The 25269-nt window shown below is 42.8% G+C and overlaps 2 protein-coding genes and 2 long non-coding RNA genes across 7 annotated transcripts in view; 3 read left to right on the top strand and 1 right to left on the bottom strand.

Moving 5' to 3' along the window:
- LOC129622864 (uncharacterized) overlaps positions 1–18911 on the bottom strand; it is a 26564-nt gene extending 7653 nt beyond the window's left edge. For 3 of the 4 annotated variants that reach the window (XR_008700155.1, XR_008700154.1, XR_008700156.1), the window contains exons 1-2: positions 18602–18911; positions 11130–11208 (exon numbers count right to left, since the gene is read on the bottom strand). This is a non-coding gene — a long non-coding RNA (uncharacterized LOC129622864). The remainder of the gene's footprint in view (positions 1–11129; positions 11209–18601) is intronic. The other variant, XR_008700153.1, reaches the window with a different exon arrangement.
- On the top strand, positions 11344–12205 carry LOC129622863 (ER membrane protein complex subunit 5-like). The gene has a single exon (XM_055539657.1). It carries the CDS (start codon positions 11401–11403, stop codon positions 11947–11949), a length of 549 nt encoding a protein of 182 aa, XP_055395632.1. The 5' UTR covers positions 11344–11400; the 3' UTR covers positions 11950–12205.
- Positions 13982–15213, top strand: LOC129622865 (uncharacterized). The gene is made up of 2 exons (XR_008700157.1): positions 13982–14228; positions 14407–15213. It is a non-coding gene; the product is annotated as an uncharacterized LOC129622865 (long non-coding RNA).
- Positions 18117–25269, top strand: NOTO (notochord homeobox). Its single transcript, XM_055539656.1, has 3 exons — positions 18117–18609; positions 21862–22076; positions 24364–25269. Exons 1-3 carry the CDS (start codon positions 18192–18194, stop codon positions 24520–24522), a joined length of 792 nt encoding a protein of 263 aa, XP_055395631.1. The 5' UTR covers positions 18117–18191; the 3' UTR covers positions 24523–25269.

Genomic DNA, 25269 nt, shown 5'->3' with positions numbered 1-25269 from the left:
CACTCAGTATGCCAGCAAATTTGAAAAACTCAGCAATGGCCACAGGACTGGAAACAGTCAGTTTTCATTCCAATCCCAAAGAAAGGCAATGCCAAAGAATGCTCACACTACCGCACAATTGCACTCATCTCACATGCTAGCAAAGTAATGCCCCAAATTCTCCAGGCGAGTTTTCAACAATACATGAACCAAGGACTTCCAGATGTTCAAGCTGGATTTAGAAAAGGCAGAGGAACCAGAGATCAAATTGCCAACATCTGTCAGATCATCAAAAAAGCAAGAGAGTTCCAGAAAAACATCTATTTCTGCTTTATTGACTACGCCAAAGCCTTTGACTGTGTGGATCACAACAAATTGTGGAAAATTCTTCAAAAGATGGGAATACCAGACCACCTTACCTGCCTACTGAGAAATCTGTATGCAGTCCAAGAAGCAACAGTTAGAACCAGACATGGAACAATGGACTGGCTCCAAATTAGGAAAGGAGTACATCAAGGTTGTATATTGTCACCCTGTTTATTTAACTTATATGCAGAGTACATTATGAGAAATGCTGGTCTGGATGAAGCACAAGCTGGAATCAAGATTGCCAGGAGAAATATCAATAACCTCAGATATGCAGATGACACCACCCTTATGGCAGAAAGTGAAGAAGAGCTAAAGAGCCTCTTGATGAAAGTGAAAGAGGAGAGTGAAAAAATTGGCTTAAAGCTCAACATTCAGAAAACTAAGATCATGGCATCTGGTCCCATCACTTCATGGCAAATAGATGGGGAAACAGTGGCTCACTTTATTTTGGGGGGCTCCAAAATCACTGCAGATGGTGCCTGCAGCCATGAAATTAAAAGATGCTTGCTCCTTGGAAGAAAAGCTATGACAAACCTAGACAGCTTATTAAAAAGCAGAAACATTACTTTACCGACAAAGGTCTGTCTAGTCAAAACCATGGTTTTTCCAATAGTCATGTATGGATACAAGAGTTGGGCCTTAAAGAAAGCTGAGCACCAAAGAACTGATACTTTGAACTGTGGTGTTGGAGAAGACTCTTGAGAGTCCCTTGGACTGCAAGGAGATCCAACCAGTCAATCCTAAAGGAAATCAGTCCTGAATATTCATTGGAAGGACTGATGCTGAAGCTGAAACTCCAATACTTTGGCCACCTGACGCAAAAAACTGACTCCTTGGTAAAGACCTTGATGCTGGGAAAGATTGAAAGCAAGAGGAGAAGGGGATGACAGAGGATGAGATGGTTGGATGGCATTATGGACTCGATGGACATGAGTTTGAATAAGCTCCAGGAGCTGGTGATGGACAGGGAAGCCTGGCGTGCTGCAGTCCATGGAGTTGCAAAGAGTTGGACATGACTGAGTGACTGAACTGAACTGATATTATACACACTATTTATATATATATATGTATACAAAAGTTTTTCTACTATGCTTGATAAAGGCTTGAGAAAGAACAACAAAAAAAGGAGATGGAGAAATTGGAAAACAAAAACTAAGTGAAATAGGAGCATTGAATATGAAATAGGAAAAGTGAAACAAACTAGATAAAAGTAGAAGATCGTCTTATAGTCCAGTTATTTTTAAACATGGCTACTCATTAAAAACACATCTGCAGTTTTGGAGAAAGAAAGCAATATCTGAACTTTTGTATGTTTCCAAAAATTCTGAGATAATTCTGATATGTATCTGAATTTTAAGAAGTGATTATTAGTTCTTCTATTAAATGGTAGTTTTAGTGATATAGAATTCTATTATTTTCTATTGACCAATCAAGACAGAATGGTATTAAGTGAATAATAGTTACATAATCACAATAGTAGAAGACATTTATCAGTTTTCACAGTCAATAGCCAGACAAAAGATAAAAGATAATTACAATTGCAAGCTATAATGGAAACATGATTAGCCTAACAATATCAAATAATAACATACAATCTGGGGGGTTAAGTGATGCGGTAAGTGGAAGTGTGTACATGTACATGTTTTCATCCAACTAGCCAGTTTATGTCTTTTGGTTGGTGCATTTAATCCATTTACATTTAAGGTAATTATCAATATGTATGATCCTATTATCATTTTAATTGTTCTGGGTTTATTTTGTGTAGGTCTTTTCCTTCTCTTGTGTTTCCTGCCTAGAGAAGTTCCTTTAGCATTTGTTGTAAAGCTGGTTTGGTGGTGCTGAATTCTCTTAACTTTTGCTTGTCGGGAAAGCTTTTGATTTCTCTGTCAAATCTGAATGAGAGTCTTGCTGGGTAGAGTATTCTCAATTAAGTTCTTCCCTTTCATCACTTTAAACATATCATGCCATTCCCTTCTGGCTTGTAGAGTTTCTGTTGAGACATGAACTGATAACCTTATAGGAGTTCCCTTGTATACTGTCATTTTTCCCTTGTTGTTTTTAATATTTTATCTTTGTCTTTAATTTTCATCAGTTTGATTACTATGTGTCTTGGTGTGTTCCTCCTTGGGTTTATCCTGCCTGGGACTCTGCACTGTCTGGACATGGTTGACTATATCTTTCCCATGTTAGGTAAGTTTTCAGCTATTACCTCTTCAAATATTTTCTCAGGTCCTTTCTCTCTCTCTTCTCCTGCTGGGACCCCTACAATGTAAATGTTGGTGCGTTTAATGTTGTCCTAGAGGTTTCTTAGGCTGTCTTCTTTTCTTTTCATTCTTTTTTCTATTCTGCTCTGCCACAGTGATTTCCACCATTCTGTCCTCCAGGTCACTTATCTGTTCTTCTGCCTTAGTTATTCTGCTATTGATTCCTTCTAGTGTATTATTCATCTCTGCTTGTTTGTTCTTTAGCTCTTGTAGGTCTTTGGTAAACATTTCTTGCATCTTCTCAATCTTTGCCTCCATTCTTTTTCTGAGACCCTGAATTATCTTCACTATCATTATTCTGAATCATTTTTCTGGACGGTTGCCTATCTCCACCTCATTTAGTTGTTTTTCTGGGGTTTTATCTTGTCCCTTCATCTGGGACATAACTTTGTGCTTTTTCATGCTGATTAACTTTCTGTAACGTGGTTTTTGTTTTAGTCACTACAGGACTTTGGATTTTTTTGCTTCTCTGTCTACCCTCTGATGGAGGAGGCTAAGAGGCTTGTATAAGCCTCATAAGCCTCTTCTGTTAAATTTAGGAAGTTGATTGTGAAGGACTAGGACCATGAAAGTTAGGATGGAGACATGTATGGACAGATTCCAGTGAACCTGGGGACCTTGAGTGCCTAAGTTCTGTTGAACCTCTTTTTTCAGTGGCAATGACCCTTCCACCCCAGTAAGGAATCTTCCTTGCCTGTGGGGCCTCTAATGGCCTTCCCTGAAGTAGTGGTCTTGATTTTTCTCAGGATCTACCTCCACTGCTTATAGGCTTAAGTCCAAACAGACTTTAAAGGGTGAAATACAAAGCATGATTCATGAGAAGGTGTGATAAACACCAAAATAATTGCATGACTTTGCCAATTTACATCAACAGAAACCTAGGGAAATGTATAGATATGGATCCCTAAGGTACAGAATCAGGATAGAAGGAATATAAAGTCAGATTAGGCTATATTTATTTGCTAATGTAGAGATTTCTGATTCAACTGAGAGCTTGAGTGTTTCCAACCATTTGCTCAGTTGGTTGATTGAAATCTGGAAGTTAGAAGGTCAAAACTTCTTTGGTATACAGTAGAAGAAAATATTCAAAGGTTAAGAAAGATTGGAATGCTACAGTGGATCTATCATATAAGACCTCTGAAACTTTGGGCTCTGCTATTTAGAGTATTAGTTCCCCAAAGAGAAATATTTTCTCAGGAGACACAGAAGTGGTTCCATTGAACTATAAATTGAGACTGGCCCTGGCTACTTCGGGCTTCTCTTGCCAGTGAATCAGCAGGCAAAGAAGGTTATTGTATTGCCTGGGGTGGTTGGTTCTGATCAAGGGTGGGGGATGGGGAGCATCTTAAAATCCATAGCAAAACTTAAAACCCATAGCAAAACTACTGCAGATTAATACAAGAAGGAGTGCTATTGGCACATACCAGAAACAAAGGTCACCCTATCAGGCAGGGAATATGAAATGGGGAGTGGAGGAGTGTTTATAAATACCAGCTAAAACAACACAAACTGTTGCAGGAATAAGGACAAAATTTTTCTTCTTATTTCAATGTAAATATTTTCATGTTTTAACCAAAATTTTCCTTCCCTTCCAATTCATCTACTGTATAAATAAAATTTTAACACTAATTATTACAGGATGTAATGGGTAGTGTGACTTAGCTAGAAGAGAAGTGAACATCACCTAACTATGAAAACTACGAACCTGTAGACTTTATATCCTCTTTTGGCAAGGCAGAGTTAGAAATGAAACTTTTCCACATGGATATCCAATTGATATGACATATTTTCATTGTACAGAAATAGGTATATCATGTTAAGCAGAAACACAGTTTTGCTGTCATTTGCTTTCAACCTTTATTTGAAAGTTGCTGCTGCTGCTGCTGCTGCTAAGTCACTTCAGTCGTGTCCGACTCTGTGCGACCCCATAGACGGCAGCCCACCAGGCTCCCCCATCCCTGGGATTCTCCAGGCAAGAACACTGGAGTGGGTTGCCATTTCCTTCTCCAATGCATGAAAGTGAAAAGTGAAAGTGAAGTCACTCAGTTGTGTCCGACTCCTAGCGTCCCCATGGACTACAGCCCACCAGGCTCCTCTGTCCATGGGATTTTCCAGGCAAGAGTACTGGAGTGGGGTGCCATTGCCTTCTCCATTTGAAAGTTAAGTCTGGTGAAAACAAGTATTTAAGGATGCCAAGTTGACAAAGGGTGGACAATGATGGCTTTGTACTTTGTCACCTTAGCTAAGCTGGAGTCATACTTCCTAGAATTTCCTTTCCTCTATGGTTCTGAGGTAGGATTGGCCACAGGAGAAATTTCCATGAAAGGTAGAAGTGAAGTAGCTGAGTTTATACCTGGAAGGTCACTGTACGGTCAGGTGTCATTGCAGCTCAAGCACAGAGCTGTGGGCCTGTTGGTTCACTTTACTGGTGTAAGGCAGGAGCTGAGTCTGCAGCTTTTAGGTCTCATTGGATCGCCTTCTTCATCTTCTTCAACTCCTGGACTAGGTACAATTTTAGCTCTGAGATGAATTCAGCTATCGCTCTCTTACATCACGGAAGGTGGAGGCTTCGAGGTAGTGAAAGAAGTGAGTTTCAGTTTCTTCTTATGAGTTTCAGCTCTTCCTCGAAGGTTCCAGTGATTCCATTCCTCTCCACTTCATGTCCACTTTCATTCCTCACTGCCTACCCTACCTACTTGAAGTCTCAGTACTAGATGGAGAAGCAATATCCATGAACTGTTCAACTAGTTCCTATAGTTATATAAGATCAGATTTTCATAATAAATGCTTTATTCCACATCACCCCTAGTGGATTAGATTTTCTAATCAAATCCTGTTAGCTCTGTGGGTTGTAAATATCTTCTCTCATTTTGTGATTTGTCTTTTTATCTTTGTTTATGGTGTCTTTTATTGTATAGAGTTCTACGTTTGAATGTTTTAAAAATTTGTTGTGTTTCTTGTATTTAAGGAATTACTTCTTATCCTGAGGTCATAAAACTATGCCTTTTTGAAAAAAGAAATCTCCTTTTATCTTTTTCCATATTTATAACAAAGGTCCATATCATCAAAGCTGTAGTTTTTCTAGTAGTCATGTATGGATACGAGAGTTGGACTATAAAGAAGGCTGAGCGCCGAAGAACAGATGTTTTTGAACTGTGGTGTTGGGGAAGACTCTTGAAGTCCCTTGGACTGCAAGGAGATCAAACCAGTAATCCTAAAATAAATCAATCCTGAATATTCATTGGAAGGCCTGATGTTGAAGCTGAAGCTCCAATACTTTGGCCACCTGATGCGAAAAACTGACTCATTAGAAAAGACCTTGATGCTGGGAAAGATTGAAGGCATGAGGAGAAGGGGACAACAGAGGATGAGATGGTTGGATGGCATCACCGACTCAACAGACATGAGTCTGAGCAAGCTCTGGGAGATGCTGAAGGACAGGGAAACCTAGCATGCTGCCAGCCATGGGGTTGCAAGGAGTAAGACATGACTGAGCAACTGAACAACAACAAAAGTGATAAATAGACACTACAACATTGGGTATGCATGTCTTATTCTTGACTTTAATTAGGGCTGCTTCTGAAGTCTCATTTTTAAATATAATTCTTGCTATAGGTTTTTAATGACCATCCTTTACCTTTAGTTCAGTAAAGTGTATATTTTTAAATGAATGAGTGTTGAATTTTATAAAATTTTTTTCTGTGTCTATTAGATCATTATATTTTTCTTCAATCTAGTTTTGTAGAATACTACTTTGATATCTACCTTTTCACCCTGAAGTTTACTAAAAATGTCATTTTTTAAATGATTATAGAATGTTATTAAATATTCTTCTGCATCTATTTAAAGTATCACATTTTTTTCTTTATTTTGTAAATATGGTGTACACCTCAATAGATTTTATGATGTTTTCTTACACTCCCAGGATAAACCCTACTTGATCATGATTATTATTATATAAACTGCCAAATTTGATTTGCTAACATTTTATTTAACAATTCACCACCTTAGGATCATAAGAATAATTGGTTTAAAATTTTTTGTCTCACAGTATATTATTTTCTGGTTTGGACATCAAGGTTATGGTAGCCTCAAAAATGATTTGGGTAGCTTGCCCTTTTTTCAACTGTGAAACAGTATAAAACCAGGATTTCTTAAATTGTTGGGGCTGGATTTGGGAGGTTGAAAGGAAAAATGATTTGTAAAATTTTGATTACCAATTGAACAGTTAGTGGCATATTGTTTTCTGTTTTTTCTAAAGTCAATTCTAACAATTTATATATTTCTGGAAAATGATCTGTTTTATATAAGGTTTCAAATGTATTGACAATTCATGATAATCCCTAACAATAAGATGATCTCTATTTCTAGCTTTGTTCTGCCATCATTTCCACTAATTCTTATTTTGTCTTTTCTCCTTTTACTCTTGATCAATTTTGATAGTGTTTTGTTTATTCTATTCTCTTTTCCAAAGAACCATTTTGGATTTTATTGGTTTTTTCAACTGTATCATTGTTTTGTATGCTGCTGCTGCTAAGTCCGACTCTGTGCGACCCCACAGACGGCAGCCCACCAAGCTCCTCCGTCCCTGGAATTCTCCAGGCAAGAATTCTCCAGGCAAGAACCCACTGGAGTGGGTTGCCATTTTCTTCTCCAACGTATGAAAGTGAAAAGTGAAAGTGAAGTCACTCAGTCGTGTCCAACTCTTAGAGACCCCATGGACTGCAGCCTACCAGACTCCTCTGTCCATGGGATTTTCCAGGCAAGAGTACTGGAGTGGGGTGCCATTGCCTTCTCTATCTGGCCGCTATATGTTCTGTGAATTGGGATTTAGATCTAAAACTTGATCAGATTCATGTTTGACGTTTTTTTTGACAAGAAAACTTCATACATAAAGTTGCATACCTTCACCAGTAGGCACATAATTTCTAGTTGTTTTTCTGATTGTGATGTTAGAGGCCACTGATATTCTTGCCATTATGATTAATGCTAATTTCTGTTCCACCACTCTAGTTGTCTAAAAAAATTTTTTTTCTAGTAAATTCTTCAGACAGATTCTGGGAACAATATTCTCTATTTCTCTTTTTAGCTCTTCACAAAAACATCTTAAGAAGTTAGGAAAGCTATCCTGGCCTTTTCTCCTGATCTGGAATAAACACTCATCTCACTTAAACATAGGCTAAGAGTTCTGTCTTTTATGTCGCAATGTGACTGCTTCTCTATTTGGACTTTTTTCTGCTATCTTTTTTGTATTTTCTGTTTAGCATTTTTCTTTTAATTTCTGTTTGACACCTTTCCTACCTTCCAGAGAACTGACAAAATTTTCCATATACATCCTGCCCCTTTTTAAAAAGCCTTTACTGGTTTGGAAGATATGCATTGCATTTCTATTCTTTTAGTCTTTGCCCTTAAGTAGTTAATATACATTCTTAACTATTATTTTTGTCCACTAATATGTAAAATTAGCCAATATCTTACATTTTTCTCCTGAACATGACAATGACATTAAGAAGCCCATTGCATAATGCATTCAATCTTATTTTGCTGTGTGAAGCATTAGCTTTTTTAATTAAAAAAGATTCTTTTTAACAATAAACAGTTGATAATTAATCAACTTCTATATTTTTCTTATACCTGTACCTCTTGGGTTTTTTCCCTTGCTAAACTACTCTTTAAATAGGTTTTGTAAGGAATGGCCTTTGGGTTGCAAACTTTCTTGGCCTCTGTGTGTCTGAAAATGTTTTCATTTTTACCTCTCTCTTGAATGATAGTTTCCATGGATATACATTTTATGTAGACAGTTAACATCTCTCAGTACTTTAAAGAGACTACCTCATTGGTTTTTTTCCCATTTCTTAAAAAATTGTGATAAAATGTGCAAAGAAGTACCATCTTAACCAATTGTAAGTGTGCATTTGGTAGTATTAAGCACATTTACATTGTTCTATAACCATTGCAACCATCCATCCCCATAATTCTTTTCATCTTGGATACTGAAACTCTATACCCTCTAAATAATAATTTCCTGTAGTCCCCTCCACCTAGTCCCTAGTGACTACCATTATATTTTCTGTCTTTATGATTTTGACTACTCTACCTTATGTAAGTGGAATCATACTGTTTTATTGTGAAAGGCTTACTTCACTTAGCACGATGTCCTCAAGTTTCATCCATATTTCCTTTCACTGAAGAGATATGGCCAAAATGGTGGAGTAGGAAGACCCTGAGCTAACCTCCTGTCACCAGCACACAAAATTTACAACTACTTACAGAGCAACTAGCTATGAGGACAACCAGAAGACCAGCAGAAAAGATTTTTCTACAACTACAGATATAAAACCTGGAGAAGGAAATGGCAGCCCACTCCAGTATTCTTGCCTGGAGAATCCCATGGACAGAGGAGCCTGGCAGGCTACAGTCCATGGGGTCAAAAGAGTCGGACACAACTTAGCGACTAAACCACCACCACCAAAGATATAAAGAAGGACCCACAAGACAGGTAGGAGGGGCAGAGACCTGGTATGGTCAAGACCCCCATCCCTGGATAGGAAATGCCAAAACAGGAGGCTAATCACAACTGTAGAGCTTCTTCCCAAGAAGTGAGGGGTCTGAGCCCAACATTGAGGCCCCCAGGCTGGGGCTTCTGTACCAGAAGATGAGCCCCAGAACATCTGGCTTTGAAGGCTTGCAAATGGGAGAGCCAACAACAGTAGAAAACAGAGACTCTGTTCTTAGAGGGCACACCAAAATACTATATAGTCTGAGATCCAACACAATGGCAATAATTTGTATGAGCTTGGGTCAGACCTACTTTCTGATCCTGGGAAAACCTCCCAGAGAAGCAGGAAGTGACTGGTAGTCCCTTAGGGGCAGCCATTTGGGGGAGCTCTTTCTACCAGGACACTGGTGTTGCAAAGCACGATTTTGGAATCCCCTTCTAGTTTATAATGCTAGGAGCTTATTCATCCACCAGCAAGTCAGAACCAGTCCCAAGACCCCCAGGGCTGAGCAGCCAGACATGCAAGGCCCCAGCCCTGCCTGAAAAATGGCTCAGCACCAGCCTTCCTAGCCCCCACAGCCAGGCACCCCAGGACCTGGTTCCACCTACCAGTGGCCAGCAACCACTGCCCAAGGTAGGACCTGGCAGCCAGCTGGTCTGGGGGCCAACCCCGCTTACAACCATGCCCATGGTAGTCAGCCTCACCACAACAGAAAGGCCCATGAAGCCTGCTTAGGAGGCACCCTTACAAAGGGAAGTGTATTACTGGGCCCCACAGGATGTCACCTGCATAAGATCACTTCTCCAAGATCAGGAAATGTAACCAACCTACCTAACACATAGAAATAAACATGGAAGTAGTAAAATGAGGAGATAGAAGAATATGTTGCAAACAAAGAAGCCACACAAAACTCCAGAAGGAGAACTAAGTGAAGTCTACTTATCTCCAGATAAGCAATCTACCCAATAAAGAGTTCAAGGTACTGATCATAAAAGATGCTCAACAAACTGAGGAAGAGTAGATGAACCATGGGAAGTTTAATAAGGCATCAGAAATTTATAAAGAAGGATGAAAGAGATTTGAAGATAATTACTGAAGTGAAATTGTCATCAAGCTAAGAATTTTGAGTTGGGGGGGAATAATTCTGGATTATCTGGATGGACCCAGTGTAATCACAAGGGTCCTTATGAGAAGAAAGCAAGGGCTTCCCTAGTAAAGAATCCACCTGCCAATGCAGGAGCCACAGGTTCCATCCCTGGTCCAGGAAGATCCTACATGCTGTGGGGCAACGAAGTCCACATGCCACAACTAATGAGCCTGTGCTCTAGAGCCCACAGGCCGCAACCACTGATGGCTGCGTGCCCTAGAGCCCGTAATCTGCAGTGAGAGACGCGACTGCAACTAGAGGGTAGCCCCCACTCTCCACAACTAGAGAAAAGCCCACGCAGCAACGAAGATCCAGCACAGCCACAAAAAAAGCAAGCAGGAATGTCAGAAAAAGGGAGGAAGATTTAAAGATGTTATGCTCCTGCACTTGAAGGAGAAAGAGGCTAGCTAAGAACAAAGACATACTAGCAGCCTCTAGAAGCTCGAGAAAAGCAAGAGAACAGATTAAATAAGAAATGACCAGCAAGGAAACAGATTCTTCCCTTGGAGATTCCAGAGGGGAGACAACCCTGTCAACATCTTGAATTAGTCCTAAGAGACCCAGTTTTTACTTCTGACCACTAGAACTATAATATAATAAATCTGTGCTGCTTTATACCAAAAAAAGAAAGAAGAAGAAGAAATTGAAAGTAGATTAGATGATACAGAGAAACACTGAATTAGAAGACAGAGTATTGGAAATCACCCAAGTTGAACAGAAAAAAAATTTTTAATGAGGACAGTTTAAGAGACTTCTGGAACAATATCAAACATGCTAATATTTACATTCCAGAGGCCCAGAAGGAAAAGAGAGAGAAAGGGAGGGGTAAAGAACTTACTCAAAGAATTAATAAGTGAAAACTTCCCTAACCTGGGAAAAGCAGCACATGCAGGTTCAAAAATCACAGTTCCAAATAAGATGAACCCAAAGAAGTCCACACCAAGACATGCTGCAATTAAAATGGCAAAAATGAAGGATATTTAGTTATATTTAGACATAAATATAATTAGCTATAAATATAAAGATATTTAAAAGCAGCAAGAGAAAAGCATTAGTTACATACAAGGGAACTCGCTTATGACTCACACAAAAGGAAAGAAATTCAAATATAACACTAAAGATAGTCATCAAATCAAAAGTGATGAGAGTAAAAGAAAAAGGAACAAAAAAGAACCAGGAAACAATTAAAATGGCAGTAAGGGCGATCTTTCTGCGCTGCGCGGACACCCGCCGGTGGAGGAAGGAACGGTTCTGCCGCCCTTCGCTTCTTTTGTTGGGCTGCTGTTTCGGAGTCATGGCGCCGTCGCTATGGAAGGGGCTGGTGGGCATCGGCCTCTTTGCCCTAGCCCACGCGGCCGTTTCCGCTGCGCAGCATCGTTCTTATATGCGATTAACAGAAAAGGAAGATGAATCACTGCCAATAGATATAGTTCTTCAGACACTTCTGGCCTTTGCAGTTACCTGTTACGGTATAGTTCATATTGCAGGGGAGTTTAAAGACATGGATGCCACTTTAGAACTAAAAAATAAGACATTTGACACACTAAGGAATCACCCATCATTTTATGTATTTAATCATCGTGGTCGAGTACTGTTCTGGCCTTCGGATACAATAAATTCTTCAAACCAAGATGCATTGTCCTCTAACACATCATTGAAGTTACGAAAACTTGAGTCACTGCGTCAGTAAGATTTTTACAAATTATAATAACAGGACAGGACACAAAGCTGGAATATTGGAGTTTGGGATACAAAACACTCCCCCATCAGTATTTATATTGATCGCTCAGACCTAATTAAAAAAGTCTACAACCCTTATTTGTACACTGTTAATCAAGTCATTAATGCAGTATAAGTTATCTGTGAAATGAGTCTTTGATCTTTCATAGAATTCTTTTTCATTTAAAACAAATTCACATTTTTTGTAAAAGTCACTGTTTTGAGCACATTTCTCTGAAAAATGTTGATGGTTTTGTAATTATTTATTTTCTTAGATTTCTTTTGCTCTAGAGTTTTTAGGATCCTTTTGGAAATAGTATGACTACTGCATTTTGCAGCATGAATGGTAGTAAATGGTCTTAAGTTCTTAACAACAAATGGATTTCTCTAAAGAGACCAAAATGGTGACTTATCAGTTTTTCTTATGCCCCCTAAAAAGTGGCTCTGCTTCAGCAGATACTTGCCAGTTTTTAATTTATCCATGACTTCTCACCCTACCCCACTCCCATATACCTCCTAATATCAGCTGTCTTGTTTCATCACTTCTCTGGGGTTCAGTGTGCAGTGAGCAATTTTTGTGTCAGAAATCCCGTCATAACAAATAGATTTAACAAACTCAACTTACGTAAAGCTACCTGTGTTCTCTTCATATATCTATAAAACAATGTCCCTAATTGATTATGTAGTGTAAGAATAGTTGAAGATAGACCAGAAAGACCATCCGTGAATTAATTATCCTGCCTATGTAGAAGAACAGTAATCACTGAAGAAAACTGATTAGTTGTTACTAACCAGTTTAACTTATTTGAAGCCTCTGTTATTTTATTGCATAATAAACTTGTGAATTAGTTGGAGAAGGCAATGGCACCCCACTCCAGTACTCTTGCCTGGAAAATCCCATGGGCGGAGGAGCCTGGTGGACTGCAGTCCATGGGGTCGCTAGGAGTCGGACACGACTGAGCGACTTCACTTTGACTTTTCACTTTCATGCATTGGAGCAGGAAATGGCAACCCACTCCAGTGTTCTTGCCTGGAGAATCCCATGGACAGAGGAGCCTGGTGGGCTGCAGTCCATGGGGTCACTAGGAGTCAGACATGACTGAGCAACTTCACTTTGACTTTTCACTTTCATGCATTGGAGCAGGAAATGGCAACCCACTCCAGTGTTCTTGCCTGGAGAATCCCATGGACAGAGGAGCCTGGTGGGCTGCTGTCTATGGGGTCGCACAGAGTCGGACACGACTGAAGCGACTTAGCAGCAGTGAATTAGTAAGAATAAGGGAAACCTTATTAAAGGTAGATTTCAACAGAATTGGGCCAAATATGTTCTAAATATTTGGAACTAATATCTTTTAATTTAAAAATTAAGGTCGTAGCTTCCAATTTGTAGCAGACTTGGAGTTTTCTGTCTTCATTGTATGTTGCTGAAGGTGAGGATGAGGGTACAGACTAGAATTTTTTTAGAAATAACAATTTTAGGGAAATTTGGCTAGCTCTGATCTGCTGGAAGCTTAACATTTCTTGGTAGAGAACGTTGCTTTTGTTGAATTGTATAGGTGTAAAGGGAATTTAAATTTAAAAAGGAAATGTGCTTTAGGCAAGAATCATAAGATGCCCTTATCGTTGATGGCTTTTTTTCTGCTAGTAGTGAACCTCAGCTCTTCTGCCTGGTAACACACAGCCCGAAGTACAAGATTATTTTGTCATTGGGTTTTTAATCATTGTTTAGTTTTGTTTTGCTAACCTTTTAATCATTGTTTAGTTTTGTTTTGCTAACCCAATCTATCTGTGGAACACTGACTCTGCTCTCTAAGGAGAACAAAGTTAGAAATCTAAAATAATTTAGAAATGAGTTTAAAATGTGAAGTCAGGAGTTAAAGTGGTCATATAAATCCAAGTAGTGTACGAGAAACAAGCTCCTTCCATCATGCCTGTCTACCATTTCCTCAGGTATGGCTTGATTTGCAAGATCCTCTTGTTTTCTTCTCTTTTGAGGCCTGTCTTCCTTTCCTAGTATGTTTTTATAATAAACTTATTAAGATATAAATCACATACCTTACTATTCACCCATCTAAAGGGTACAATTCAGTGGTTTTATAATATATTCACAAAGTCGTGCAAACATGGTCACAGTCAATTTGAGAATTGTTGCTGTCAGCCTGGAAAGAAACCCTGTACCCTTTAGTAGTCACCTGTCCTTCCCTCCCAATGCCTCCCAACCCTGAGCAACTAATCTTTCTGTCTGTACAGGTTTGTTTCTTCTGGTCATTTAATATGATTGGATTCCCATAGTATCTGATCTTTCATGGCTGGCTTCCCAAATATTGTTTAGTTCTATGTGGAGTGAGAACTTCTCATGTTAAGAACTGTGAATTCTCTGAAAGGAGGTGGTTGGCAAGAATCAGTAGATGTAAGGAGGCAAGGTCAGATTCCTAACAGGTTTCTCAGTCAGTCGGATGCTGAATAGGTTTTTTCTCAGAACCAAGCATTCATGATGTGTTAATATAATTGTTTGTCTAGTCTCTAGAATGGATATTGAAATCTTTGCCTGCTCAGGACAGTCTTGCTAAAAATGATGCCAAATAATATGGCAAGTAATTGACATAGCAGACTTCAGTCATGTCTAATTTTGCTAGGAGTTTGTATACCTCTGGTCAGGTGAGTTTCCCAAATTTTTAATTTCCTCCAGTGAATCTATGCTCTCTTTTTAAAGTATGTACCATAGGATTGGGGTGATTTGGATGCATCATAACAGTGCTAAATGGATTAAGTTCGGAAGTTTTTTGTAATGCTATGAGGCAGTACTAAGATAGCCAAAAATGTAGTGATGTGAGCAAATTAAGCCTGCAGCTGACTATGATTTCAGTGACATTCAGAAGTGTGTATTGTTGAAGGCTCTCTAGAATATAGGAAGGCTCACTTAATCAGGGAAGCAGCCGAATGCTATGGCCTAGTGGCCCAGCTGCAGAAAATGCAGGTCGGCGAATTGGAGGCTGTGAAGCTCTGTAACTCCTTAATGATTGTTTCCTGAGCATTGTGGCTTATTTTTGAGTGGCATGACAGTATCCCCCGGTTGTATATGGCCTGTTTCCATGATGTATTGAGTAGTGTTGTTTGTTGTGAGCATCAATGCCTGTAACACCAAGCTAAACACATTCTTTTGGATATGTTTCCTCTCTTTAAATGATCTTGCCCTGTCCAATAAATAAATGATTGTCCCACCCTGAAAAAAAAATGGCAATAAGGGCATATCTATCAATAATCACAAAAGAATATCTTCATGGCTTCAGCTAGGCAAAAAGGTTTCTCTGGAAGGACATAAAAGCAGATTGTTAAGCTTTATTACAATTAGTTATCTTGTTCATTAAAATAAAATATTAAAAGAATGAGAAGGCAGGCCACAGAGTGGAAGAAGATATTAATATTTGCATCTATATATACTGTAATAAAAGGCTTGATCCCAAAATATCTATCTCTATCCATAACTACTCTTACAAATTAATAAGAAAAAGATAGTAGCCCAATGGAAAAATACGGAAACCACTGGAAAAGGGGCTTCACACAAAAGGGGATATCCAAATGGCTGATATCCAAAAGCTCAACCTAAAGAGTTTTCAGGGAAATAAATGTAAATTAAAATACATTTTTCTAAAGGTCACATAGCTAGGGGGATTTGAACCTAGGCAGTCTGTTAACCTCTCTTGCTCTATTTACTCATATGTAAACTAGGGATATTAATATCTATATACTCATGAACTTAAAGTTTGAAGAGAAATAATTCAAATAATAGAAAACAGATAACAATGTACTGAAATTCAGTGTATGTATGGAAAACCCAGACCTAGAGACACAGTGACCATACTTTTTACCTAAAAATCAGCACAGACTTAAGAAAGTTTTCATACATCTTCTATTTTACAAGTTTTTTCTTGTTCTTTGTCAACTCCCCCTGATTCCAGGGTGCATGCTGTTATTGTAAATAGCTTCTCTCCTTGCCACAATAGCTATCATGAGAAGGCAATGGCACCCCACTCCAGTACTCTTGCCTGGAAAATCCCATGGACAGAGGAGCCTGGTGGGCTGCAGTCCATGGGGTCACTAAGAGTTGGATACGACTGAGCGGCTTCACTTTCACTTTTCACTTTCATGCATTGGAGGAGGAAATGGCAACCCACTCCAGTGTTCTTGCCTGGAGAATCCCAGGGATGGGGAAGCCTGGTGGGCTGCCGTCTCTGGGGTTGCACAGAGTCGGACACGACTGAAGCGACTTAGCAGCAGCAGCAGTAGCTAAAAACTCAATCTCATTCAACTCTTGTAAGAATCTCATTAGGTAAGTATTATTTTCTCACTTAAGAGATCATTCCCATTTTATAAGAAATTGAGGCTTAGAGTGAATAGACCACTTATCTGAAGTTACAGTTCAGTGACAAAGTTGGGATTTGAGGCCAGGTTTGTCCAACTCCAAAACCCACATTTTCCATCATCTTGCTCCACGGTTTCCCAACCACCTAAGTCGCTATCATTGTAGGCCCAAAAAAAGCAGTGTCTGTATCCCTCCTCATAAGGCCCACTTTTGGTACTTTAGCACTGCAGTCTGGGTAGTCCTAGGGGTAGTGGTTGTCAACACAGACTCTACCTCTTGGAGGAAAAGCTCCTCAAAAAGAAACACATTGAGGGGGACTTCCCTGATGGTCCAGTGGCTAAGACTGGAGCTCGAATGCTGGAAACAGGAGTTCCATCCCTTGTTGGGGAACTAGACCCAGTGCAGCCAATTTTTTTTTTTTTTTAAAGAAAGAAACATGTTGAGAAATGAAATAGTATATGTAAGATTTGAAAGTTATGGGATCCAGAACTTTCCAACTCCCAGTGGATCTGACCTCACGAGAAGAAAGAGTCCTTCCCACCCAGGCCCCTTCCCTGGGGCTCTCATTGCTGACCCTGCATTCTCTGGCCACAACACAGGAGACCTAGACCTGGGGTTAGATGGGACACCTGTTCTTCGTTTTTCCCACAATCTCATGTTGCAGACTGCCTGGGGTGGGGGTGGGCTGGGGGTGTTGTTCAGAAGGCAGGGCCAGTATTTGCTGAAGTGGGAAGTGGGGAGGGACAGGAACCCAGCAAGATTTCCTCCAGCCCTTACTTAGCAGAGCAGACAGGGCATATTGGTGTTCCAAGAGCTAACACCTATGGACAATGCCGCTGAACTGTGCCTCGACCTGCTAGAGTGGTTTTGATATTAGGCGTTGATTTGAGGAGGCAGAATACCATGGGAGCCTGGAAGGCAGGAATTCCTCCCAGTGCCACAACCACTGCTTAGTGCTCACTGGCCAATGCTAAATGGTTTAGGTACATTAACTCTTGTGTGACTACACAGCAACTCCATGAGGTACCTACTATTACTATCCATTTTACAGACGAAGACATTGAAACAGTAACTTGCAACTTACCCAAGGACATCGGTAAACACGGATTATCCAACTGTAAAAGGGAGATGCATATGCTTGCCTTACACCTTACATAAGACAGGTTTTGTAGGACACCAACTCCCATGCATTTGCAATAAATTCGTATTTCTTACCCTTCCTTTTTTTTTTTTTTTTTTTTTTTGTATACCGGACAGATTTTTCCATTGGGGCTTAAGTAACGCGAGAGTGCAGAAAAGTCCCTGGAAAGACACAACAGAAATTGATAACTACAGCGGTGTCTCCAGGCAAGAAAAGGTGGGAATTTTACTTTTCAGTGTTTAAACAAGGTGTTTCAATTATTTTTTTTTTAATTTTTTTTATTTAAGGGCTTGCACAGTCATAGGTGAATGTGGCCAGGGCTTTCAAAGACAGTGAGCCGATGAGCCAAAACCTAAAGTCGCAGCACTACAGGGTGGCTCTCCTGGGGTCACCAGCAAGCTACAGTGAGTTTAGGGTCCTTTTCCCTACTGCACAGGATAGGGATATATTTTACGAGGAAGGAGGAAGGGCGCTAAGGCGCCCAGGGCTTTGGAACTTCGCGGGGGTCCTGCCCGCGGGAGGTGGCGCCCACCTGGGCAATGGAAGGAAAAGCCCGGCCCCGCCCTGTCCAATTTAAGAGCCGCGGGAGACAGCTGTGACCATTCCTGGCCGACAAGGCTCGCTCCCTTATTTAAAGCAGGTGTCCTCCCGCGCCTCCCGCGCTGCCCACAGCTCTCCTTCTTGGGCCCTTCCGAGCAAGGGCCGCGCCATGCCCAACCCCGGACAGCGGGGCTGCAGGCCGCTCCCTCTTTCGGGCGCCGGGGTCCAGCCCCAGCTCTCCAGCCGCTCTCCCCGGCCCGCGTTCCCCGCTCTGCCTCGCGGCTCGGCAAATCCAGGCCCAGCCCGCGCGCCCGGACGCCTCGCGTCCTCCTTTTCCGTTGAGGCCATCCTAGCCAGACCTGACCCCCGCGCGCCTACCACCTCCCCGCTGTCGGTCTCCGCTGGCGCCCACGGGGACCTCTGGAACGTGCCCTCCAGGCCTCCCGCCCAGGCTCTGCCCGGGGCGTGCCCGCCGACGTGGCTGCCCGCCTGCCTGAGCGCGGGGCTGCACCAGCCGCGCCCCCAGCCCCCTGCGCTGCGGCCCCTCGCCTCCCACTTCTGCGGCTTCCAGGGTCTCACCGTCACAGGTACGAGGGAGCGGACGGCCGCCATGGCGGGCACAGGATAGAGGAGAAGTCCCCGAGTTTGAGAGCCACGCGTGGTTGAAGTAGATGTCAAGTTTATGACCCTTGACCCTGCAGGTGATACCGGGCGGAGAGAGGGACCCAGACCGGGTGGGAGACTATCCGGCCCGCCGCTGAGGTGGGAAAGGGTATGTGTCGGGGAGTGGGTGAGTACGTGTGCAGAGAGGAAGGTGAGGGCAGGCCCGAGAGCGGCTCGGACAACCAGGATCAGGGCAGGGCTGCAGGCAGCCCGGCCCCTCCCTGGTCTAGGGAGTGGGAGAGGCCCTTGCTCCCTGCCACACCTGCTTTGCACAACGCTTGGTGGAGCAGGCTTTTCCCTAACGCGGCCAACTCGGCTGGAGAGGCAGCTGCTACTGGTACCCTTCAGCGAGAGCGAGGAGCTGTCGGGGGTTAGCCGACCGGGTTACAGCCTCCACTGCTCACCTCTGTGTGAGCTTAGCTTCTGCACTTTACTGCTCTGAGCCAGGTTCCTTCAGCTCTTAGAATGGTTCCCTGGGGCTCTGGGCCCTGGAGCGCAGTCACTTAAATCCCCATGAGACTTTAACCGTTGTGGTAATTTTCTCCTCTAGTATTAACATCCACCTATAGGAGTTTTTACCATTTTTGGCTATCTGGTTCATGCATCCCCATGGCTCCCATGAGGGGAAACAAGAGCAAATTTAGTGCAAGCCTTATCAACCCAAACCAAGATCCTGGTAAGACAATCTTTCTTGGGTTCCCCCCACCCTGTGTCTCCTCACCTCCCTTCAGTTGGGCATTCCTCCCACCCACGTGGGAGAGAAACCCTGGTCTCCCAAGCACTATCCAAATTCTTGCTACATAATGAGAGCCACCTCTGGTGGCTCAGATGGCAAAGAATCTGCCTGCTATGTGGGAGATGCCGGTTGGATCCCTGAATCGGGAAAATCCCCTGGAGAAGAGCATGGCAACACACTCCAGTATTCTTGCCTGGAGAACTCCATGGACAGAGGAGCCTGGTGGGTTACAGACCATAGGGTTGCAAACAGTTAGACATGACTGAGTGACTAACACTTTCACTTTCATGAGAGCCACAGCCCTCACTCCAAGCCACCTCTTTCTAATGTCCCCACACACCTGAGGTCTGAATTGTAACTTTCTACTCCGTATTACCGTTGTCTCATTTTCAAGTTAGTTTTTTGAATATATATATTGATTGACTGATTGATTTGGCTGTGCTAGGTCTTAGTTGAGGCATGTGGGATATTTTAGTTTCACCATGGAATCTAGTTCCCTGACCAGAGATTGAACCCAGACCCTCTGCACTGGGAGCACCAAGTCTTAGCTACTGGACCACCAGGGAAATACCTCACTGGTTTTTGCATGGGTATTACAGCCACACAAATCAAACTTCAAAATGTTAACCATAAAGTTATACTATGGAGAAGAGTTTACCATTCCTTTCCCCTAGCCACCTGGTTCTCCCCACCCCACAGGCAGCCAGACACCAGTTTCTTTATTCTTCCAATGTATTTTATACTATTTAATACTTGGACACACACGTGTGTGTGTGTGTGTGTGTGAGACGCTTAGTCGTGTATGACTCTTTGTGACCCCATGGACTGTAGCCTGCCAGGCTCCTCTGTCCATGGAATTCTCCAGGCAAGAATACTGGAGTGGGTTGCCATGCCCTTCTCCAACGGATCTTCCCTACCCAGGGGTTGAACCTGGGTATCTGCATTGCAGGCAGATTCTTTACCATCTGAGCTCACACACATGTGTATTTGTGAAAATACACGCATATATATACACACACACACATGCATTCTTCTAACTCCCCTCAAACTAGACACACTGCTCTGCACCTTACTCTTTACTTGACCATGTATCGGAGATTTTTCCTTATAAGTCCACACAGAGCTTCTGTATGCCACAGAATGGTCCATTGCAAGAATATATCATATTTTAAATCTGGCTCAATTGATGATGTCTTATATTTTGGTATTAATGCTTATATAAGCCAGCTGGGCCCAGTGGCTGGGGTCTTAGGCAGCCAGACCTCACTCCCTTCAGTGGGGCAGTTTTGTCTGCTAGCCCTGGAGCTCCTCCCCAAGGTTAGTGGGAGCTGAGGAGTCTTAGCACTGCATTGCCAGAACTCTGTCTGAAATACTTCCCTCCAAGCTAGCCCAATGGCCTACTTCCTCACTCCTCTGGAGTTATGAGTCAGGCACTGCCCCTGGTAGACCAGTCTGCATCTCCGCTGGCCCACAGCTCTATGAGCTGAATAGCACCCTTATGTGCGTTAGAAAAGGGCACCTCCTAACTCCATGCAAACACAACACCTTGTCAGGGAGGAAGAACAGGCTTGCAAAGAGCAGGCGGAATTTCAGACTCCACTTATCCTCTCAGCTGGGTACCTGTGTGCAGGATACAAGCCATACACAGTGGCCCTATTCAAGAGTCACCTGAGTGAGGTGGCTACCCTTTCCAAAGATGTTAGTACAAACTCTTCCACCTGCCCACAAACATGCACACTTACCCTGTCCTTCCCTGCTTTATTCTTCTTCTTAGTGCTAATCACTTTCTGACATACTCAATATGTTACTTATTTGCCTTTTTTGTTGTTGTTGTTGTTTGCTGTTAGGGATTCTCTGTTTTGTCCTGGAACCATGCCTGAATCAGAGTACACATTCAAAACTTTGAATGCACAAAAAAGATGAACCTTCACTCTTTGTTCAAAAGGGGGTCCCTTCTCTGCTCATCTCATAGGGTTTTCCTGAAGTAGCCAAGGAAAGGAGAGATGGAGGTTTGGCAGCTCCTCTCAGGGCCAGAGATTGTGCCACTAACCTGACTAATGGAGGCCAAAGCGGCCTCACAACACTGTCCCTTCTTTTAAAAAAAAAAATTTTTTTTAAATTTGTATTGGGGTATAGCCATTTAACAATGTTGTGATGGTTTCAGGTGAACAGCGAAAGGATTCAGCCACACATAAACATATATATCCCTTCTCCCCCAAACTGCCCTCCTATCCAGGCTGCCACATAACATTCAGCAGAGTTCCATGTCCTTCTTTTTCATTTTTTTTATATCTGCGCAGTCTCTTCCCACCCTGCCTGCTGTGTTGTTACCTGGCCAAGGGTAAGACAGGGCAGTGGAGCTGTGAGTTTGTTCTCTCTCCTCCAAGATGACAGGGTAGGGGGTTACGGCTAACCTTTCCTCCTGCTAATTGCTCTTCAGGCTTGGAGCTGGTTCACTGCCTAGGCCTCTGGGATCCCCGAGACTGGGCCCAAGCTCAGGACCTTCAGGACACTGAGAGATCCCCAAAGAGGATTCGAACCATGTTTAACTTGGAGCAACTGGAAGAACTGGAGAAAGTGTTTGCAAAACAGCACAATATAGTGGGGAAGAAGAGAGCCCAGCTGGCAGCCCAGCTCAACCTTACAGAGAACCAGGTGAGAGCAGGGACTCCTGTGGGGCTCGGCTGCACCTAGGGACAGTTACTACTCTCTCAAAAAACCCTGAGTTGGGGCTGGGAGGAATTTATGGGCCTCTTTCTCTGTGCCAGGCTGATAGGGGATACGGGCCTTAACCACTGGCACACTCCCTTCTCTATATGATGAGAAAAATAGTCCTATTTGAAATCACATTATGGAAACAACACGGGTTAATCTAGAACTTTCTAATATAATGTTTCCATGCTAAATAAGGAGCTGACAGTGAAATTAAGTTGGTATTCAAGAGACTAAATATTAAAAATAATAAACATGCTCTTGACCCCATATTCCCCTCTGGCTACTGAATTATAGCTGCTCTTTTCACAGGCAAATTTCTCAAGAACTGGCTATGTTCTCTCCATGTCCTCACCTCCCGTCTACTCCTTAATTCACTGCAGTGTGAATTCTTTCATTCTGCCATTTCACTGAACCTTCTCATCAAGGTCTCTAATGACCTCCATGTTGCAAAGCCACCATATGCTTTCTTCCCTCATCTTACCCACCACTCAGTACAATCAACCAGTCCTTCTGTTTTGAAACCCACAGTTCTCTTGGCTTCCAGACACCACACTCTCTTGGTTTTTCTCCCAGCTCTCTAGTCCCTTCTTCTCGGTTCCCTTTGTAGGCAACTCTTCTCTTTGGGGCCTCAAATTTTCCTCCCTAGATGATTTAATCTATCCCCATGGGTTTTAACGGAGAAGGCAATGGTACCCCACTCCAGTACTTTTGCCTAGAAAATCCCATGGACGGAGGAGCCTGGTAGGCTGCAGTCCATGGGGTCGCTAGAGTCGGACATGACTGAGCGACTTCACTTTCACCTTCCACTTTCATGCATTGGAGAAGGAAATGGCAACCCACTCCAGTGTTCTTGCCTGGAGAATCCCAGGGATGGGGAAGCCTGGTGGGCTGCCGTCTATGGGGTCGCACAGAGTCGGACACGACTGAAGTGACTTAGCAGCAGCAGCATGGGTTTTAAATACATATGTAAGCCAGTGACTCCCTACTTTGTATCTTCCACCCACTCCTCTTTTCTGACTTGTGCATCTAACTACCTTCCTGGGGCCTCCAATTGGGTGTCTTGTGGGAAGCCATTTCAAACTTAACAAGTCAAAACCTCAATTCTTGATTCCCACCCCCCCAAATCTCTCCCTTTCCCCACACATGGCATCATTGTCCATCCAGCTGCTCAAGTATCTAGTTCAGATACTTAGATCTGAGTAACTAAGATACTCAGTCATCTTAGATTCCTTTTTCTCTCCCAATTCCAATTCATCAGCCAGCCTTTTCACCTCTACCTCCGAAATACATCTGGAATCAGTTCATTTTTCTCCATTGCCACCAGTTTCAAATGGGACCGTTCTTCTCGTGATACAGGAAGGGAGTGTGCAGCCCCAACTATTGCTGGATCACTGCAACAGTCTCCCCAGCTGTCTCCTCAAATCTGCTTATATCCACTCTTCACCCACTGCCAGAATTGCAGTTCACCTGGTGTAAACAGGACTATGTCACATCCCACTAAAAACTCAAAAGTGACACTTGTAATCCATGGCCTTCACAGTTTTGGGTGATCTGGTCTCCACTGACCTCCTCCACTTTCTCTTCCTTTGCTTTCTCCTTTCTCAGATGTGTCTGCCATGCTTTCCTCCTTTCTGATCCTCAGACATTCCAAGCTTGACTCCCCTGCCCTGGCTTGCTTTTCTCTGTCCCCATCAGGCAGGCCTCTCATCCTCTGAGCCTCAGCTTAAGTGCTGGTTCTTCAGGGAGGCTCAAACTCCTATTTGTACCCTCATTTGTGTTTATATATTTGTTTCCATGTTTGTTTTTGGTCTCCCTCCACTAGACTGTGAGCTCTGTGAGGGCGGAGCTCGTACTTCACTATTATCACCATCACCTGGGAAGGGCCAGCACTGCCTCAGATGTGGATGTCTAAAGTGAAGCCAATACACAAGTGCTCAGTCGTGTCCGACTCTTTGCAATCCCATGGACTGTAGCCCACCAGGCTCCTCTGTCCATGGGATTTTTCCAGGCAAGAATACTGGAGTGGGTTGCCATTTCCTTCTCCAGAGTTCAGATCAGGAGCTCAGTAAATACTTGGGTGAATGAGTGGTACTGGAATTAGAGGGAAGGGTGTGCTTCCCTTAGAATGAAGAGTACATTTTCAGAGAGGACTGGGCACTGTGGGAATGGGGGATGCAGTGGGAACTGTTAGTCACATTCTGATCTCTTCTCACCGCCTCAATTATAGGTGAGGGTCTGGTTCCAAAACCGAAGGGTCAAATATCAGAAGCAGCAAAGGCTGAAACTGCCAGCTGCATCTGCCATGGCTGCCTCTCCAGACGAGCCCTCCAGCAGCTCTGACACCAGCATCCAGAGAGAAGACGCCGAGTCAGGAATGGACAGCTGAGGACTGCAACAAAGGCTCAGTCCAGGCTGGGCTAGTTCTTCCTGGAAGCACCCATCAGACCTCCTTGTTCCAATTCTTAATGAAGAGCTTGTCAGGTCAAAGGGCACCAGGAGAATCTGAACTGTAAAGCAGGAGCCCTCTTTTTCTGTATTGACCCCTGGGAGTTGTAATAATGCAAATAGTCACAGGTACAGACTTTGGCCTTCAGCTATGTACTTGGCCAAGTTACTGAATTTCTGAGGGTTTTTCCCCCCACCTGTAGAATGGGTATGTTGATAACTTTGACCTCCCAGGGCTGAGATGATGTCTGTAAAACACTTAAGAGTGTGCCAGGCTCAGCAGCAAGTGTGCAGTAACTATTAAGGCTTATAGATCTCCTTCACCTGTGGGAGTAATACCTCAGCCCCGGCCTCTCCAGAGAGTAATCTTTGCCTGACCTGGCTGTAGAGGAGATACGGCCTCCTTGAACCAGCATCTGGGCATTGCAGACTCTTCCCCATTAGAAATGGTGGAATTGAGAGCAAAGAAGGACAGATAGACCATTTAGCCCACTTCCTCTCACAGAATTTCCTGAAGTTTTTTAGTTTTATCTGAACTGTTACCACTCATAGAAGAAACTCAGGCCCAGCTGCCCCCTTGGAGCAGACATGCTATCCTGAACACCGTCTTTTTCCCTCTAGCTACTCAACTTGACCCCCTAGCCATCTATATATCGAGTAAAGAGATTTAACTGTGCCTTTGCCAAAA

The sequence above is a fragment of the Bubalus kerabau genome, chromosome 11 (assembly GCF_029407905.1).
Source record: "Bubalus kerabau isolate K-KA32 ecotype Philippines breed swamp buffalo chromosome 11, PCC_UOA_SB_1v2, whole genome shotgun sequence".
In the NCBI taxonomy this organism is placed as follows: Eukaryota; Metazoa; Chordata; class Mammalia; order Artiodactyla; family Bovidae; genus Bubalus; species Bubalus kerabau.
Note: the sequence above shows the minus strand (reverse complement) of the source record. Positions and strands in the feature narration are given on the sequence as shown.

What these genes read in the sequence shown, in the direction of transcription:
- LOC129622863 (XM_055539657.1), top strand. Translation starts at nt 11,401, where the DNA reads ATGAGAGTAAAAGAAAAAGGAACAAAAAAGAACCAGGAAACAATTAAA.
- NOTO (XM_055539656.1), top strand. Translation starts at nt 18,192, where the DNA reads ATGCCCAACCCCGGACAGCGGGGCTGCAGGCCGCTCCCTCTTTCGGGC. An exon ending in CCAGGGTCTCACCGTCACAG is followed by an intron (nt 18,610 to 21,861) that starts GTACGAGGGAGC and finishes ATTGCTCTTCAG; the next exon opens with GCTTGGAGCTGGTTCACTGC. An exon ending in TCAACCTTACAGAGAACCAG is followed by an intron (nt 22,077 to 24,363) that starts GTGAGAGCAGGG and finishes CCTCAATTATAG; the next exon opens with GTGAGGGTCTGGTTCCAAAA.